We start from the raw sequence: 15327 nt of genomic DNA on the forward strand, positions 1-15327 counted from the left end.
AAATATTTGCCTTAGTGGATGCCAAACATTCTACATTTTAAAGTTAGAGGTATATGATGGCTCACAGCCTAAAGTACCTTCTCAATTCAGTAATCGACCGTTTGATGTAGTAAACAGGCTTGTAAATCCAATACGTGGTACTAACCGCAACATTACATACGACAACTGGCTTACCAGCATAATATTCATAAAAACAAGAGGAAAATACCGACAATACTTTTTAATTCCAAAAATAAAGCTGAAAATCAGACAATTTTCGGATTTAAAAAGGACATTTCTTTGGTGTCCTTTGTTCTGAAGAAAAATAAAATAGTGTTACTAGCTTCTTTACTTCATCATGATACAGAGTTTGACCACAAATTAAACCTGAGGTTATAGGCTTTTATAATAACAAAAGGTGACGTGGATATGGTTGACGAAATGTTTGCTTTATATAATGTGTCTTGTAATAGCAAACGATGGCCTCTAACAATTTTTTTTATTGCTTTATAATGCAGAAATAAATCGTTATGTTATTTATCAATCTAACAAGCCAACTGAAAAACTAAAACGCATATTTTTTTAAAAGAACTTGGTTTGGTACTAATTAATCCATATCTTGAAAAACGAAGTAACAGTCAAAGAATACCATCAGACATAAGGCGAAACAAAAAAGAAATAACAGCGGAGAGGACACTCACAAACCTCCCAACAAGAAACAACGAACAACATTCAAAATGTGGAGTGTGCCCCCGTGGAAAGGACAGAAAGTGTCAAAAGAAATGTGTGAACTGTGACATTTTTTTGTCCCGAACATTGTGTATATTTTTGTTCTAAATGTGCAAAAAATTGTAAATATATTTATTATTAAATAAAAGTTTTTGGTTCCTTATTATAAATTTTGTATTTTTTTTTATTTTGTATTTTCAACAAAAATTTTGGTTAATAAACTAAATTTTAGTATCTTTCTTGAATCATTGAATTTTTTAACGGAAAATTTTAAAATGATATAAATTTGACAAAGGATATAACCATGATTTGACAATATAAACATGATTAAAAATCTTAAGGATGCATGTGAAAATAAAATATTTTCTCAATTTTATAAATAAAAAAAAAATTGGGTGATAATTGCTCCAACACACAGTTATTGTCATAAAATAACACCACACAGTCACCTGGTTAAAATAAAATTTTACTCAAAAGAAGGCCCCTGAAGTAGATAAAATAGCCATGGAGCTATCAAAATATTGGAATATCACTGTTAAAGAAAAGTGGATGGAGCGAATTGCAAAAAAGTATCGGAAAATAGGCCTGCTGAATTCGGTATTAATATGCCAGCATAGTAACCAGAAGAGTACAAACGATTGCAAAAGTACTATTACAATAAAAACAAAATGGTTTCAGAAAAGGTAGATCGTGCACAAACAGAGTACTTACGGTAAAACTATTAATAGGGAAGATGAAGCTAAAAACTCATATTGCTTTATAGACTATGCAGAAGATTTCGACCACGACTATAGACAACGACTTTTCAATACATCTCATATAGATAATACCAAGGACTCTAACTAAGCATTCCTCCATTTAGGTATAAGTTCTTTGATTGTATTTAATGACGTCACATTGAACACACTGCTGTGGTTTTGACCATCTTCCCCATACTGACTTAAGCTATATCACATCTACTTTTTATCTAATCTCATCTTACTAATCAATGATCTCGGTATTAAAAAACCTCTATGTCTAACTTGATCTTATAAAACTTAAAAAAAAATATTATGTTAATATTTTATTTATTTTAATATATTTTGATATTTATTATTATATATTAATAAATTTTAGTATAAAATAATTATTATATTATCTGAAATTGATTAACTGCAATCAATCATCAATATTCAAATTAGTATTTAACATTATCTTGAGAGATTTTCGTTAAAATAGGCTATAAAAGGATTCTTTTTTATATTTAGAATAAGTTTTTTAGTATGTTGTCGTTTTTTTTGTTGCTTACCTTTATAGGAATCTATGGTAAGGAATTATTTAGTTTAAGCATTGTTTAAGTAAGAAATTTTGGACGATTTAGATATTTCACTTCTATTTATATTTCATTTGATATTTTTATTGAGAATTACTTTTATTTTTACTTTTATATTTCTATTTCGTATATCGTTCTCAAAATAAAAATTAAATTATTTTCGTCCCTGAGAGTAATCATTTCACGTATTTTCAACTAAATATTAACCTATTTCCGATTAAAGATAGTAAATAATATTAAAATGCAACAAGAAAAAAGCTTCAAAATAATGCTAACCTAATCGTTGTAAAATATTTCACAATTTAGTGATAATGTACTACTAGAATCTCGGCTGTTATAAAAATGTGGTATAATTCCGCAATCTTTAATACAAGATACTTACGTGTACATATGGGAAGCGTATTAATATGAAAAGAACATGTAATCAAGCAAAAAACCCGATCTAAAAACGAAAAAGCTATACCGTCTGATGGACAAAACGTCTAAATTATTCTTAATCAACAAATTTTTTTTATATAAAACTAATATTAAATCTATTTGAATATTTACAGTATCCACAGATGTAAGTTTAAGATCATTTATAACCTGACCTCTTGAACAGTGCGAGCCAAGTCATGCACGAACATTTGAACATAACTTATATAAAAAAAATCATAACATAGAGAAGTAAAGATGAACAAAGATTTGAACATACACGTATCTTACGTCAATATAATAATATATTTTGATTGATTATAGGTGTTTTAATAAAAGAAACACTTATCTCTTAATTTATGCTATTAAAATTTAATAAATATATAAGGTACTTAATTAGAATCAATCGGTGGCAGAAATCAATAGATAAATTACGATTCTAAATTATTTTAAGAGGTTTTCAGTAAAATATAGATATAAAATAATGATATAAAAGAAACAGTTTTTTAAACACATAATTACAATAATATTAGGTTAGGTTAGGTTCAATATGAGCATAGACATACAATACTAGACTTCGCGCTGCAATCTAAACCCGTTCCTCCAGTGCGACAGAGAAAAAAATGCAAGCAGTCAGTAGTTGAGTGTATCGTGGCAAGCAGTCTTGGCATCTCTTTCTAATGGGCGGAGTCATTCAAACAATCTCCAAACATAGGTGAGGTAGAAACATAAACAAGTTAAAAGCTTGATCTAACAAGACGAATGGTAGCGATGTGGTAGATATTCTTTTTTCTTTCAGACTTGGATAATCGGGTTTCGATTCTTCACTGGTTTTTTTTAATATAATATAAATTATACATTGAGTAAGAATGTGTTTCACTGTTAGTTAGCACTGGCATGCTTGTGTTTTAGTTTTGTGTTCTTGTGACCCAAATATTCGAGTTTTCTTCGTTTGATCGTTGACAAAATTTCTGGGTCTTTTCCTATCCTTCGCATTACTTTAAAGTTTGTAACTCTTTCAACCCAACTTATCTTCAGCATTCGACGGTAGCACCACATCTCGAAACTTTCAATATTTTTTATATTGTTCTGCTTGAGAGTCCAGGCCTCTACACCGTATAATAGCGTGTTAAATACGTAGCCCCTTAGCATTCTGAATCGGAGAGGGATGCGTATATCTTATTATTAAGTATCTTGTTATTAAAGTACGCCCACTGAAATCTTAATCTGCTCGTTAATAATATTGTTTTTACAAAAACAATCTTTTTAGGTTCCCCTTCAGAGCGCCTGGGTGTTGTAGGTGGTCGCAATGCAACGGAAGGAGAACTACCATACATAACCTCATATGAAGAATACGTAGGCGAGGATAGAAATCCTATATGTGGAGCTTCTATCATAACAAAGAGTTGGGTTATTACCGCTGCACATTGTATAGGAGGTACGCCAATAGAGAAAACTTGGGTAATTTGATAAAGATAATTGAATAACTTCCAATATCTTAACCAATATACACAAATTTCAGATACATGCAGGTATGATCGATGTCAATGATCCTCAAGCACAAAGAAGACAAGTAGTTAAAACGATTAGACATGATAATTTTGTGTAAGTTTTGTTCATACTACATAAATCTTAACCGGTTATATTAAATCATCGCTGAAATGTTTTAAGGCAGGTATTAACTAACTGGAAGGATATCAACTCTTCAATGTTCATTAGATTTTTAATAAATTTTACTTTGTGAAAGTTTGCTTATCATTTTTGATCGAAATGGAAGAATATTCATATTTCTAATAAATAAAAATGACGTTTGGTATCAACAAATTAAAGAAAAATTTGAAAAATTGAGAAGATATTCAGGACTTACGTCACTGGACTATAATAACTGGATACAATTTTTTATTTGAAATATATTATATATTTATATTTATTTTATTTTGACCGTATATTATTTAGCTAGATGTAATAGTTATTTAACCAACAAGTGCATTAATAAGGGCGATTAACAATTGAGATATTTTAACGCGTGAGCAAAGCGAGCGCGTTAATGTTCGAGATTGTTAATCGCCATTTTAATTCACGAGTTCGTTACAAAACTTTTCCGTCGACCGTACTTTTCAGAAATAAAGATATCTTAGTTTAAATATTTATTTACTTAACGATAAACAACAATTTTTTCAGCTTTCATTGACTTTATTCAAAGTTTCCTTAGTGGTAGTTTTATTATAGTAAACATTAATATTCGAAATGGTGCAATTACTGAAATTAAAGGAAGGTATTGATAAATGATTATCTGCTGTATAGCATTTTGACAAATTTATATTTAAGTCTTCTTGGACCTCTGTAAATTCTGTGATAGAAGAAGAAATTCTGGTGGAGTTAAATTAAACTCTTCGTCAATATCCATCCTTTGATTTTTTAAATACACAGAATTTTAAACAATAAAGTAAATAATGACATACAATGACACTAATGACAGATAGTACTAACAGCGGCTACTTCATTTTAAATTAATTTTTTAGTGGAATATAAATAGGTATATGTTTGCTTGCTTACACCACAGGTCACTGCCAATCACAGAGCGTTTAATTAATTTATGCAAGCAATGTACGAGTATGTTGTGTTGCCTATAATAAAATCGTTCATTAATAGAAAATCATTCATTAATAGGGGTCATTAATAAATGATTTTGAGGGTGTTAAAATTGATCATAAATGAACGGTCGACGGAAAAGATTATTTAAAAATGACACTACGATAGAAAATCTTTGACATGTCATTTACAGTTTTATTACCTTGGAAACCTAGTCTATAGCACCTTAAATGACTGAGATATTCTCGATCAATGAATAGGCCTTTGTTCTGGCAGTTTATTTTACTGAATATATCATTTTCTAGAGTTGCAGTGAAGAGCTTTGGTGATATTGCGTCTCCTTGTCGGATGCCTCTGGTGGTGGGTAATTCTGGAGTGTTTTCATAAATGTTTACCTTAGCTTTTATATATTTGCTAAATTCTCTATGTACAGTGTGATTGGTATAAGACTTATAGGTCTGTAGTTTTTAATATCATCTTTGCTAACTTTCTTATTAATCAGAATTATGTTTGCTGTATTCCAGTGGCCTATTGTTCATCTTTTTATTAGGCAGTTCTTACATATGCCTGCAAACATTTTCTAGTTTTTTTTTACCAGCGCATTTAAGCAGTTCCGCTGTTATGCCATCTATTCCAGCTGCTTCACCACTTTTCATTTTTGTAATTGTCGATTCCGGAAGGGCTTCTGGTACATCTTCTTGGTTACTGATTGCTTCTTCAGGTGTTTCAGGGGCTTTATATAGTTTGCTGTAGAATTTAGTTACGAGTTGTATTTCATTTCTGTATGTAATTCTGGTGTTTTCTTTTGTAAGAGCAACGATTTGCTTCTTCCTAATGATTAATGCTTTTCTTGTTTTCTTATAGTTTTTCCTGTTTTCGATTGCATTTTTTACCAGCCTTTCATTGTATTTTCTTATATCTTCCTTAATACCTTTCCTTATTGTCTTACAAAGTTTTGTGTATTGTATTCTCTGTATTTTGCTACTTACTTTCATTTAGCATTATTTTGGTTTTATTAGATAGTTTACCAAGCTCATATTATTATTGCGGTCATCCGATTTCTTTGACACTATCAAAGATCATTTCCATTTATGGAGAGCTGTCGATTTGGTCATGTAATAATTTATTAATTGTCTTTTGGTAGTAATCTGAGTTTTGTGATTAGTTTTATTATTTCTAGTTTTGGATCTAGAACAATTTTTGCTCTGATTAGTCTATCGTCAATGCCTGTTTGAAATTTATTTATTACACTGGCATCTTTTTATTGTAGCAATCTTGTTCTTAGTGGTTCCATTTGGTGCTAGAAAGTCCATTTTCTGTTCGATTTATTCTTGAAGAATATATTTGCTATAGGCATCTGTTGGTAGTGTGAAAACTGAACCCGTCTTTCTTCCCTTTCATTTCTCTCACCGATTCTATACTTTCCCATGACTGGTTCCTTGCTGTTTCTCTTTCCCACTTTGGCATTAAAGTCACAAATCAAATACTTGAAGTGACATTTATTGTTATTTAATGCTTTCACTATGATAGTTGTAAGGTTAAGGTAGCAGCTAGCTACTCTATCCGAGATACTAGTTATTTCTACTAACCTTCGTTTCCATTTCTTCTTGATTAGGAATTCAATTAAGTGTGTGCGTATGGATATATGTTTGTGTGTGTGTGTGTGTGTGTGTGTGTGTGTGTGTGTGTGTGTATTTGTGTGTGATTTTTTTAGTTTCCTGGGTTTGAATCCGCCTTAAATACCTTTGGTTTTTAGAAAAACTGTTGTTTTGACAACATTGCAATCAGATTACACATGGCATTGTCAAATCAGTTCTACTCCTTCTAGATGTTCGAAAAGACTTTTGGGAGAGAACTTAGAAAATTACTTTTATTATTTTATATTAATAATTTATATCACTACATTTATTTATCTGTCATTTAGACAATTCGGTGGTGACATCGCTCTTATAAAAGTAGACCCACCTTTTGAATTCAACGATTTGGTTCAGCCAATAAAAGTACCCAAACAAGACGCAGAACTTTCATCAAATACTGCAATTCTATCTGGATGGGGATTACACAGTTTTCCGATGTCTGATTGGAGCTCTATTTTGCAGACCGTTGAGCTTCCCATTATACCGTACGAAGGTAAGAAAAGTTATTTATAATTTTATCAAATTTATTCATATATAGGGTGGGTTATAACTATTCGAATATAAGCTATACACACTGTATATAAAAATATACCGGATGTTGACGTTAAAAATTTGTTTTCTTTTTGATAATAAATTTAACTCTATTTTTAAACATTGTAATCAAAATTGGCAAGAACGCATATTTGCACGTATTTATAATTATTTATAATTCAGTTTATATTGATTTATTACTATATACTACTACACTATATACTCTCCATTGGTTTTCAGTTTTATCTTACTTCATTGGTTTTCAATATCTAAACAGACAAAAGAATGAAATGAACTTGAGTACACTTTAACTTCGACCATTATATTTTCTACGCCATTGTCTAAAAAGATACAGAAAATTATTATTAAAATTTATATAATCCCTGTTAGTAAACCTGTTCACAATTTTTTTTTTTTTTTATATTTTCATTATTTCAAAAATTTTTAATTATAATAAAATTTAATTAATAAAATTTAAAATTGTTAAATTTAACAGCAAAAGATTTGTACCACAAAAAATTATGCTCTTTTTGATATCATTGATAGATTTCGTGAACGGAATAACGAATTCCGCTATTTTTTTTATTATTTTAGAGTGTTTCTTTGGTATTTACACTGATTTTACATTTTTTGTTATTGTTACATTGCATGTTTACAATCTACTCTATACACAAGTAATAAGTAAATAGTCTGTAAGTAAATTAACGTGAGTTAGGTACCGTCCAGTGACAGTTCTCTAAGTATTATTGCCGTAGGTCTTCTGGCCATACTCTCTTCAATCTTCTTGAGGGAAGTGGTTGGGTGAATAAATTTATTTATCAGTTCTTTATTGTGATCAGTGGTGCGATTTTTATATTTTATTGAGTGATTCTTTATTATGTTCTTAAGTAATGGAATGTCCAGATCATTGTGAAGTGTTTGGTTAGATACATACCATGGAGCTTTACTTATCACACGGAATATTTTGGATTGGACTGGTATAAGTATATCTTTGTACAAAAGCAGTTTATTTTTAAGAGGTAACTGAGACCTTTTGTTAAATAGCCAGTTCATATTTTTTAGTTTAAGATCTAGTTGTTTCCGTTTAGCTTTAATGTGCGTTGTCCATGTAAGTTTTTTATCCAGATGCAGTCCCAAGTATTTAACAACTAGTTTTATAGGATGGGAGTATTATTAATATAAACTTGTGGACATGTAGATTTTCTTGTCGTAAAAGTAATTTGTACTGATTTGCTAGCATTGACACTGATCTTCCATCGCTTAAGCCAGTTTTGTAATTATACTAAATGATTTTGTACTTTTTGTGATGCTACATTAGGGTCGATATCCACTGCCAATATTCCCGTCTCATCGGCAAAAGTAGCTAAGAAGGTATCATTGTTGGTTGGTACGTCTGCTGTACATATCAGGTACAGAAATGGGCCCAAAACGCTGCCCTGAGGTACGCCAGATTGTATGATGTGGTAATTTGAGCAGCTGTCATCAATTTTGGCTTGGAAGTAACGGTCAGTGTAATTTCAGTTTATAGAGGAGACCTTTATGCCATACTTCGAGAGTTGTTTTAATTATATTTACTATTCTGTGACATTGTTGGATGGTTGAGTGTTCACGTCTAAATCCGAATTGGTGTGGTGGTATAATTTCGTTAAATGGGAACAACTTGCTCGATTTTATGTAATAGTAGCCTTTCTAATACTTTCGACATTATTGGGAGTAGGCTTATAGGGCGTTATGAATTTGCTTGCGTTGCGGGCTTACCAGGTTTTGGAATCATAGTAACTTAAGCAAATTTTCATTGTATTGGAAAGTATTAAAGATGTAGTAGACTGTTATATATTATTGTTAATAACACCACTGCTTTTTTCGGTAGCTTCTGAAGTAATTCTCCTGTTATCAAATCATAGACAGGAGCTTTCTTAGGATTTAACATTTTTATTTGTTGCCGAACCTCTGTCGAAGTAAATTATGTCAAAGGAAGATATAGTTGACATGTAATTTCGAGGTACATTCTTATATAATCATCTTTATCGTTATTAGTATCTGGTGCTGCGAATACAGTTGCAAGATGCTCTGCGAATACTGTTGTTTTTTCTGCGTTTGTGCGGGCTTAAGTCATATCTGTTTTTCTTAAAGGTGAATTTGTTATTGTCGGTCGTTTAAATTTTTTTGTAGCTTTCCATATAGAGTGGTCTTCATGTGAGAGATCCGAAACATAAAACTGAAAAGAGTCGTTTTTTTCTTCATATAATGCTTTATTTATTCTATGACTTATCCTGTTAAGGTACGTTTTATTTAGTGAATTTCTAGTTTGTTACCATATGCGTCGAGCTCTTCTTTTTTCTGCTAAAAGTTCTTTTATATGGAGGGGGATATTACGGTTTTCTCGCACACTTCATTGGCGCTGTGGTGTTGCTTCCCATCCTGTTGTTTGTAAAACTCTTGTTAAATAGTCTACTGCTTTCTCTACATCTTGGCTTTCTTTTATCCTAATATCTAGTCTAATCTTTGTATTTACAGAATTTCGAAAAATATCCCAGTTTGTTTCTTTTGTTGTGAGTTTGGGTGTGATTTGAGCACAATGGTGGAGCTTGAGTATTTATTTGACTTACTTGGTAATACGGATGTATTAGGTTTGTAGGCTCGTTCTGCATTACAGTTGGAAACTGTACTGTAGTGTACTGAAAATCAATTGATCCTGGTCCGTTCCCTATTGGAAACAGTTTCACTTTACTTGGAGCTCACTTTTATTTCACATTGACTGGATAAATGAAAATTTATTTATTTACCAATAATCAATTTGAATATACCAAATCTCGAGAAATTCTGTTGGGCACAAATTTACTCAAACTTCTCTTTTGGACTTATACCAGGTGGAAGAAAAAAAAATATGGTTCTTATGTTGGGACTTACGACTTCGTCGGCCACTTTCTGCTTCCCTGTAAGATGCAGAAACTATGGTTATTGATATCTGAAACTCCATAAAACAAAATCAAATAGCCGGCTCAATATCCAGCAATCGTAGGCGATGCGAAGCTGTTATTAAAAGTGGAGGGAAAACAAGCGATATTAGTTTACGTTGTTGCTTTTTGTTTATAAAGTTCTGTTAACTGATGTTATCTTTTATTGTTAATTTATTATCGCTTCTGTAAAAGAAAAAGACTAAAATAATAAAAAAAATCTAAAATCTGTTATTGCGTTAAGTTTATTTTTATAATAATGTGTTTTATTTATAGAGTGCATGCAAATTCTTGAAGAACAACACGAAAGTGACGCGAATAAATACAACAACACTGTGGTATGTACAGGCCCAGTGACTGGAGGAAAAGGTGCATGTTACGGTGATTCGGGTGGACCTCTAGTTCAAGACGGTGTTCTAATTGGAGCTGTTTCTTGGGGTACCCAGCCTTGTGCTAACGATGGTTCAGTTACTATATACACAAAAGTTAGTTCATACATCGACTGGATTAACGAGAATATAGATGAACCGATTATTTTTGTTTAAAAACGTATATATAGGAGTTATAAACGTTAATATAGAAGAAGTTAATATAGAAGAAATTTTAAACGCTAATTGACTAATATGGCAAAATAAAATTGATTATACTTAATATTGCATTTTTTTTAATAAACGACCCTAATATAAGCAACCAGCGTTGCTAAAATTTGGAGAAAACTCGACACACTAAGATTTCTTGCTAATTATTACTTGAAATTGGGACTTATCAACGATTCTTCGCCAGAAACAAATCACCGGGAATAGATAATCTCCCAGCTGAACTATATAAAGAAGGTGGCCACGATATCATAATGGCATTACAGCAGCTTATAAAAAAAATATGGACACAGAAATTCCTTCCCAATGATCGAAATATTGAAATACTTTGCACGATACAGAAAAAGGGAGATATCTTTGAATTCTCTAACCACAGAGAAATTACGCTTCAAAATGCGTGCGTATAAAATATTTTCCACAGTACCATGTCACCGTATAATACCATATGCACAACGGATAGTAAGAAAATACCAAGCTGGTTTCTTTACCAAGAGAATAAGGGTTTTGTATATGGTTTTTTTTGTTTTTTGGCTTAAGTTTCTGCTTCGCATATGTCTACTCAGTCCAAAATAGCATTTGTTTGCTAGAATTATTCTTCGCTTGATTTCTTCCGTCATGACGTTCTCCTTGGTGATCAGGGAGCCTAAGTATGTGAATTTGTTCACTACTTCAAAGGTAGAATTATCAACCGTGAATTGGTGGCCGATGTTTCTGACTCTATTGTTGGGTGTTGATGCCATTATCTTAGTTTTATTTTCATTTACTTGCAGGCCCATATTTTTTGAGGCGTTTGACAAGGTGGTATACATTTCTTCTAGCTTGCGTGTTGTGCGGGCAACTAGATCAACATGATCTGCATATGCCAAAATTTGGGATGATTTATTAAAAATGTTTCCTCTGCTGTCTATTTGGGCATCCCTGACCGCCTTTTCCAAAGCTATGTTGAAAAGGAGACACGCCAGCGCATCTTCCTGTCGCAGCCCAACATGCGTTTCAAATGTCTGTGATTGTTCGCCCTGTATTTCGACTTTGCAAACAACTTTACGCATTGTAGCCTTAACCAATCTTATCAGTTTATCGGGGATGTGGAATTCATCCATGCCTTCATACAATTTATTTCTTAGGACACTATCATAGGCCGATTTAAAATCTACGAAAAGATGGTATGTGTCGATATTGAATTCATTGGTTTTTTCCAGTATTTGCCTTAGCACAAAGATCTGGTCTGTTGTTGATCGGCCAAGCCTAAAAGCACTTTGATATTCGCCAAGAAGCTCCTCTGAATATTCACTCAGGCGACCATATAAAATACTCGAAAATATTTTGTATGCTGTATTAAGGAGGGTTATTCCCCTATAGTTTCTACATTCTAATTCATCGCCCTTTTTGTGTAGCAGGCAAACGATCCCAATACACCACTCTTCTGGGATTTGTTCCTCATTCCGGGCTCTCAGTATGATTTTATATATATGATTAGTCAGAGTAGCACCTCCACATTTAATAAGTTCCGCGTGTATACCATCACTTCCTGGAGATTTATTATTTTTTAGGTGTTTTATTGCATCCCGTACTTCCTGAATTGATGGAGGCTCCAATGGTGTATTGTTGTTTGCTCCTGGGGGTGGTTGATTTGGATCTTCTACTTCGATAGTAAGCAGTTCTTTATAGTGTTCCACCCACCTTTTCAATACTTCTTCTTTTGGTGAAGTGATGATCAATTTGGTTGTTCGTTAATCCATCAGGCGAGGTCCAAGTCCCCATATGTATTTTTTTGTGTAGAAAACATGTGCTTCCTACGGTCATGTTCTTTGAGGCTGCGAAGGTGACTGCTCGGTGTCCATTCGAATTAGTATTATTATGGAGACTATATTTACCAATGTGCGGTAGATATATTTCTTCCCTTCCGATTTTTGCGTTCAGATCACCGATTACTATTTTAATGTCATTTCTGGGACAATTGTCATATGTTCTTTCTAATTCATCATAGAAATTGAAATATTTACAAAATAGAAAAGTTAGGGTTGCAATTAAACAACCTTCCGCAAGAAGTTATTCGCTCCATGCGTGACTGACGCCACACCTACCGCCTTCATCTGACAGATCATGATAAATACATATAAAATTGAAAATTATTAATTATTAGATTTTTATTATATTTTTCCAGTTTATGTACGAAATGGAAGTTGTTCTAAAAATTCATCATAATTTATCTTTTAAAGCCCAAACGGAAAAGACAGGGAAAAATCTAGTACTGGCAAATCACGTTTGTCATGTGGAAGAGCATGCAATTTAAAACAATAATAGTAAAAGTTATGAAATAAAAGCTTAAGTCAGCAGGCAGGCTGCAGTTAGCTTGGAGCCTTATATACCTCATTAAAGGTATATTATTTAATTTTTTTAAATACATGCATAAAAGTAGAAAAATCATATAAAAAGTATTCCAATTTATTATTCTAGCTTGATGATACTCGTCTAGTGATTTAGTCATGTTGTACCTATGTTTATAACAAAGCGAAATATGCAAACGTGTTCGGTCTTAGGATGCCTTTATTTATTATTTATGTCAATGATTTAACTAAATTCATATCTCCGTACACCATACAATTCGCAGATGATACGACATACGTTATATCAGAAAAAAATAATGATGATTTAAAAATGTCTTATGAGAAACTTTCTGCCAAATCTAGCTCATGGTTAGCTGCAAACAAACTAAAACTAATTCTGATAAAACGCAAAATTTGGTTATATCTTCAAGTAATTTACACAATAGTCCAGATAACAAAGAGACTGTTAAACTATTGGGAATAACCATAGATAATCGACTCAACTGGTCGGCTCATATCTGCCAACTTAAGAAAAAGCTATTAAGTTTATTATTTGTTATTCGCCAACTAGCAAGGGTTGTCAACTTTGAAACATTAAAAACGACATATTTTTCTTTATTCCACTCTCACCTAAACTATGGTGCAATCATATGGAGCAATTCAACAAATGCACATCAATTTTGTAGAATGCAAAAGAAAGTTGTCAGGATTTTAGCAGGAGTTAGTTATCTAGAACACTGCCCACATTTCTTTACCAAATTATGCCACTACCTACTCTGTTGATATTTCAAGTTCTAACTAAAATTCACAGAAAACGCGCCCATTTAATAAAGCAGTCTGATATCCATGTTCACAATACGGGAAACTGTCACTACCTACCAAATCGCTGTAGATTAAGTCTTTCAGTAAAAAATTGCCTTAATTATAACTATTACAATAGTTTACCAAAAATTATTAAACAGCTAAGCTGTAATAGTTTCTATAAAGTTATAAAAAATATCTTCTAAAACATTGTTTCTATTGCTCAGAAGAATATATGACTTATTGCAGAACATCCACTGAACTGCTTACGGTAACTTTATCATAAATGTTTTTGTATTTGATATGTGTTCTTGTTCTTGTATATATTTAAGTTACGTTTTATATTCCTTTTTCATACTATGTATCAGTTATGTAGTTTAATACTCTACTCTCTACTCTTGTCAACTTCACCGACCCGTCGCGCTCTTCGACCACTATTTTTCCTTCCCCTACTAATTACACATTATACACCTACATCAGTTGTGTTGATTAAACACTCTACTTACTTCCTAAGTTAAAGGACAATAAGGTGCTCAGAGAGTCCATTACAAAGTGGTGCCAGGATATTGGAGCATAGTAGAAGCCTTAAAGATAGTAACTAGCACTTTCACTGCCATGAGAAGCATAACGTGATGCACGGGTAATATGACTTTACAGCCACGAGAATCAAATATCGATTCTCACGCATCACGAATTATAAAAGCTGCGAGAAGCAGTTTTGGTCTCTCATATCAATGTATCGTTAATGTAGTTTAAAAATAGACGGCTGTAAGCAACAGAAACTCTATTTGGCCTCTGAAATATGTTAACCAATGTTTGATTCTCACAGCCTGAAAAGTAGGTTACTGATAAAAACTGTATACTCAAGTCAACTATTATTTATTTATTTTTTAACGAAAATTATCATTTTCATACATTGTTATTTTAATAAGAAATTAACAAAAATTTTATTTATTAATAAAAATTGCAAAATTTTAAAAGTTACGTTTATTTTGTACATTTGTGTATTTCAAAAAAACAACTCAAACAATAATGCTTAATACATTGTGTACAAAGATATCTTGACTGAGGAGTTTTTAATTGAGCGTTTTTTCGTCCAGTTTTAGCAATATTTTCATAACAAACAACACACCTTCGACGATTACTGGAACCTACGTCTTCCAACAAATGACTGTCGTTAGGATTAGGGTTTTGTTGAATGGACTTTACTAGGCTTACTACAAGGTTCTCTTTGAATTTTGTTATAGTCATTTTCTCATTTGAAACTTCTTGGTGTAATATATACGAATTTACTAACGTAGTACCCACAAGCAGTTCAATTGCTAACTTTCTATACCACTTTACTCCCTTTCTCAATGAGATGGTGTATATTTTCATTTGGTCAGACATATCGATGTATATGTTATGTTTATTGTAGTAAGTTACAACTTTTGGCTTTTGGCTGTCTTCTGT

At 32.0% G+C, this 15327-nt stretch overlaps 1 protein-coding gene across 1 annotated transcript; it reads left to right on the forward strand.

Moving 5' to 3' along the window:
- The first annotated feature begins 1955 nt into the window (after positions 1-1955).
- On the forward strand, positions 1956-10802 carry LOC140441979 (chymotrypsin-1-like). The gene is made up of 5 exons (XM_072533005.1): positions 1956-2013; positions 3705-3895; positions 3957-4039; positions 6951-7156; positions 10428-10802. The coding sequence occupies exons 1-5, from the start codon at positions 1971-1973 to the stop codon at positions 10694-10696; spliced, it is 792 nt and encodes a 263-aa protein (XP_072389106.1). The 5' UTR covers positions 1956-1970; the 3' UTR covers positions 10697-10802.
- The last annotated feature ends 4525 nt before the right edge of the window (positions 10803-15327 follow it).

The sequence above is a fragment of the Diabrotica undecimpunctata genome, chromosome 1, assembly GCF_040954645.1.
Source record: "Diabrotica undecimpunctata isolate CICGRU chromosome 1, icDiaUnde3, whole genome shotgun sequence".
In the NCBI taxonomy this organism is placed as follows: domain Eukaryota; kingdom Metazoa; phylum Arthropoda; class Insecta; order Coleoptera; family Chrysomelidae; genus Diabrotica; species Diabrotica undecimpunctata.

What these genes read in the sequence shown, in the direction of transcription:
- LOC140441979 (XM_072533005.1), top strand. Translation starts at nt 1,971, where the DNA reads ATGTTGTCGTTTTTTTTGTTGCTTACCTTTATAGGAATCTATG. An exon ending in CGCCAATAGAGAAAACTTGG is followed by an intron (nt 3,896 to 3,956) that starts GTAATTTGATAA and finishes CACAAATTTCAG; the next exon opens with ATACATGCAGGTATGATCGA. An exon ending in TCCCATTATACCGTACGAAG is followed by an intron (nt 7,157 to 10,427) that starts GTAAGAAAAGTT and finishes TTTTATTTATAG; the next exon opens with AGTGCATGCAAATTCTTGAA.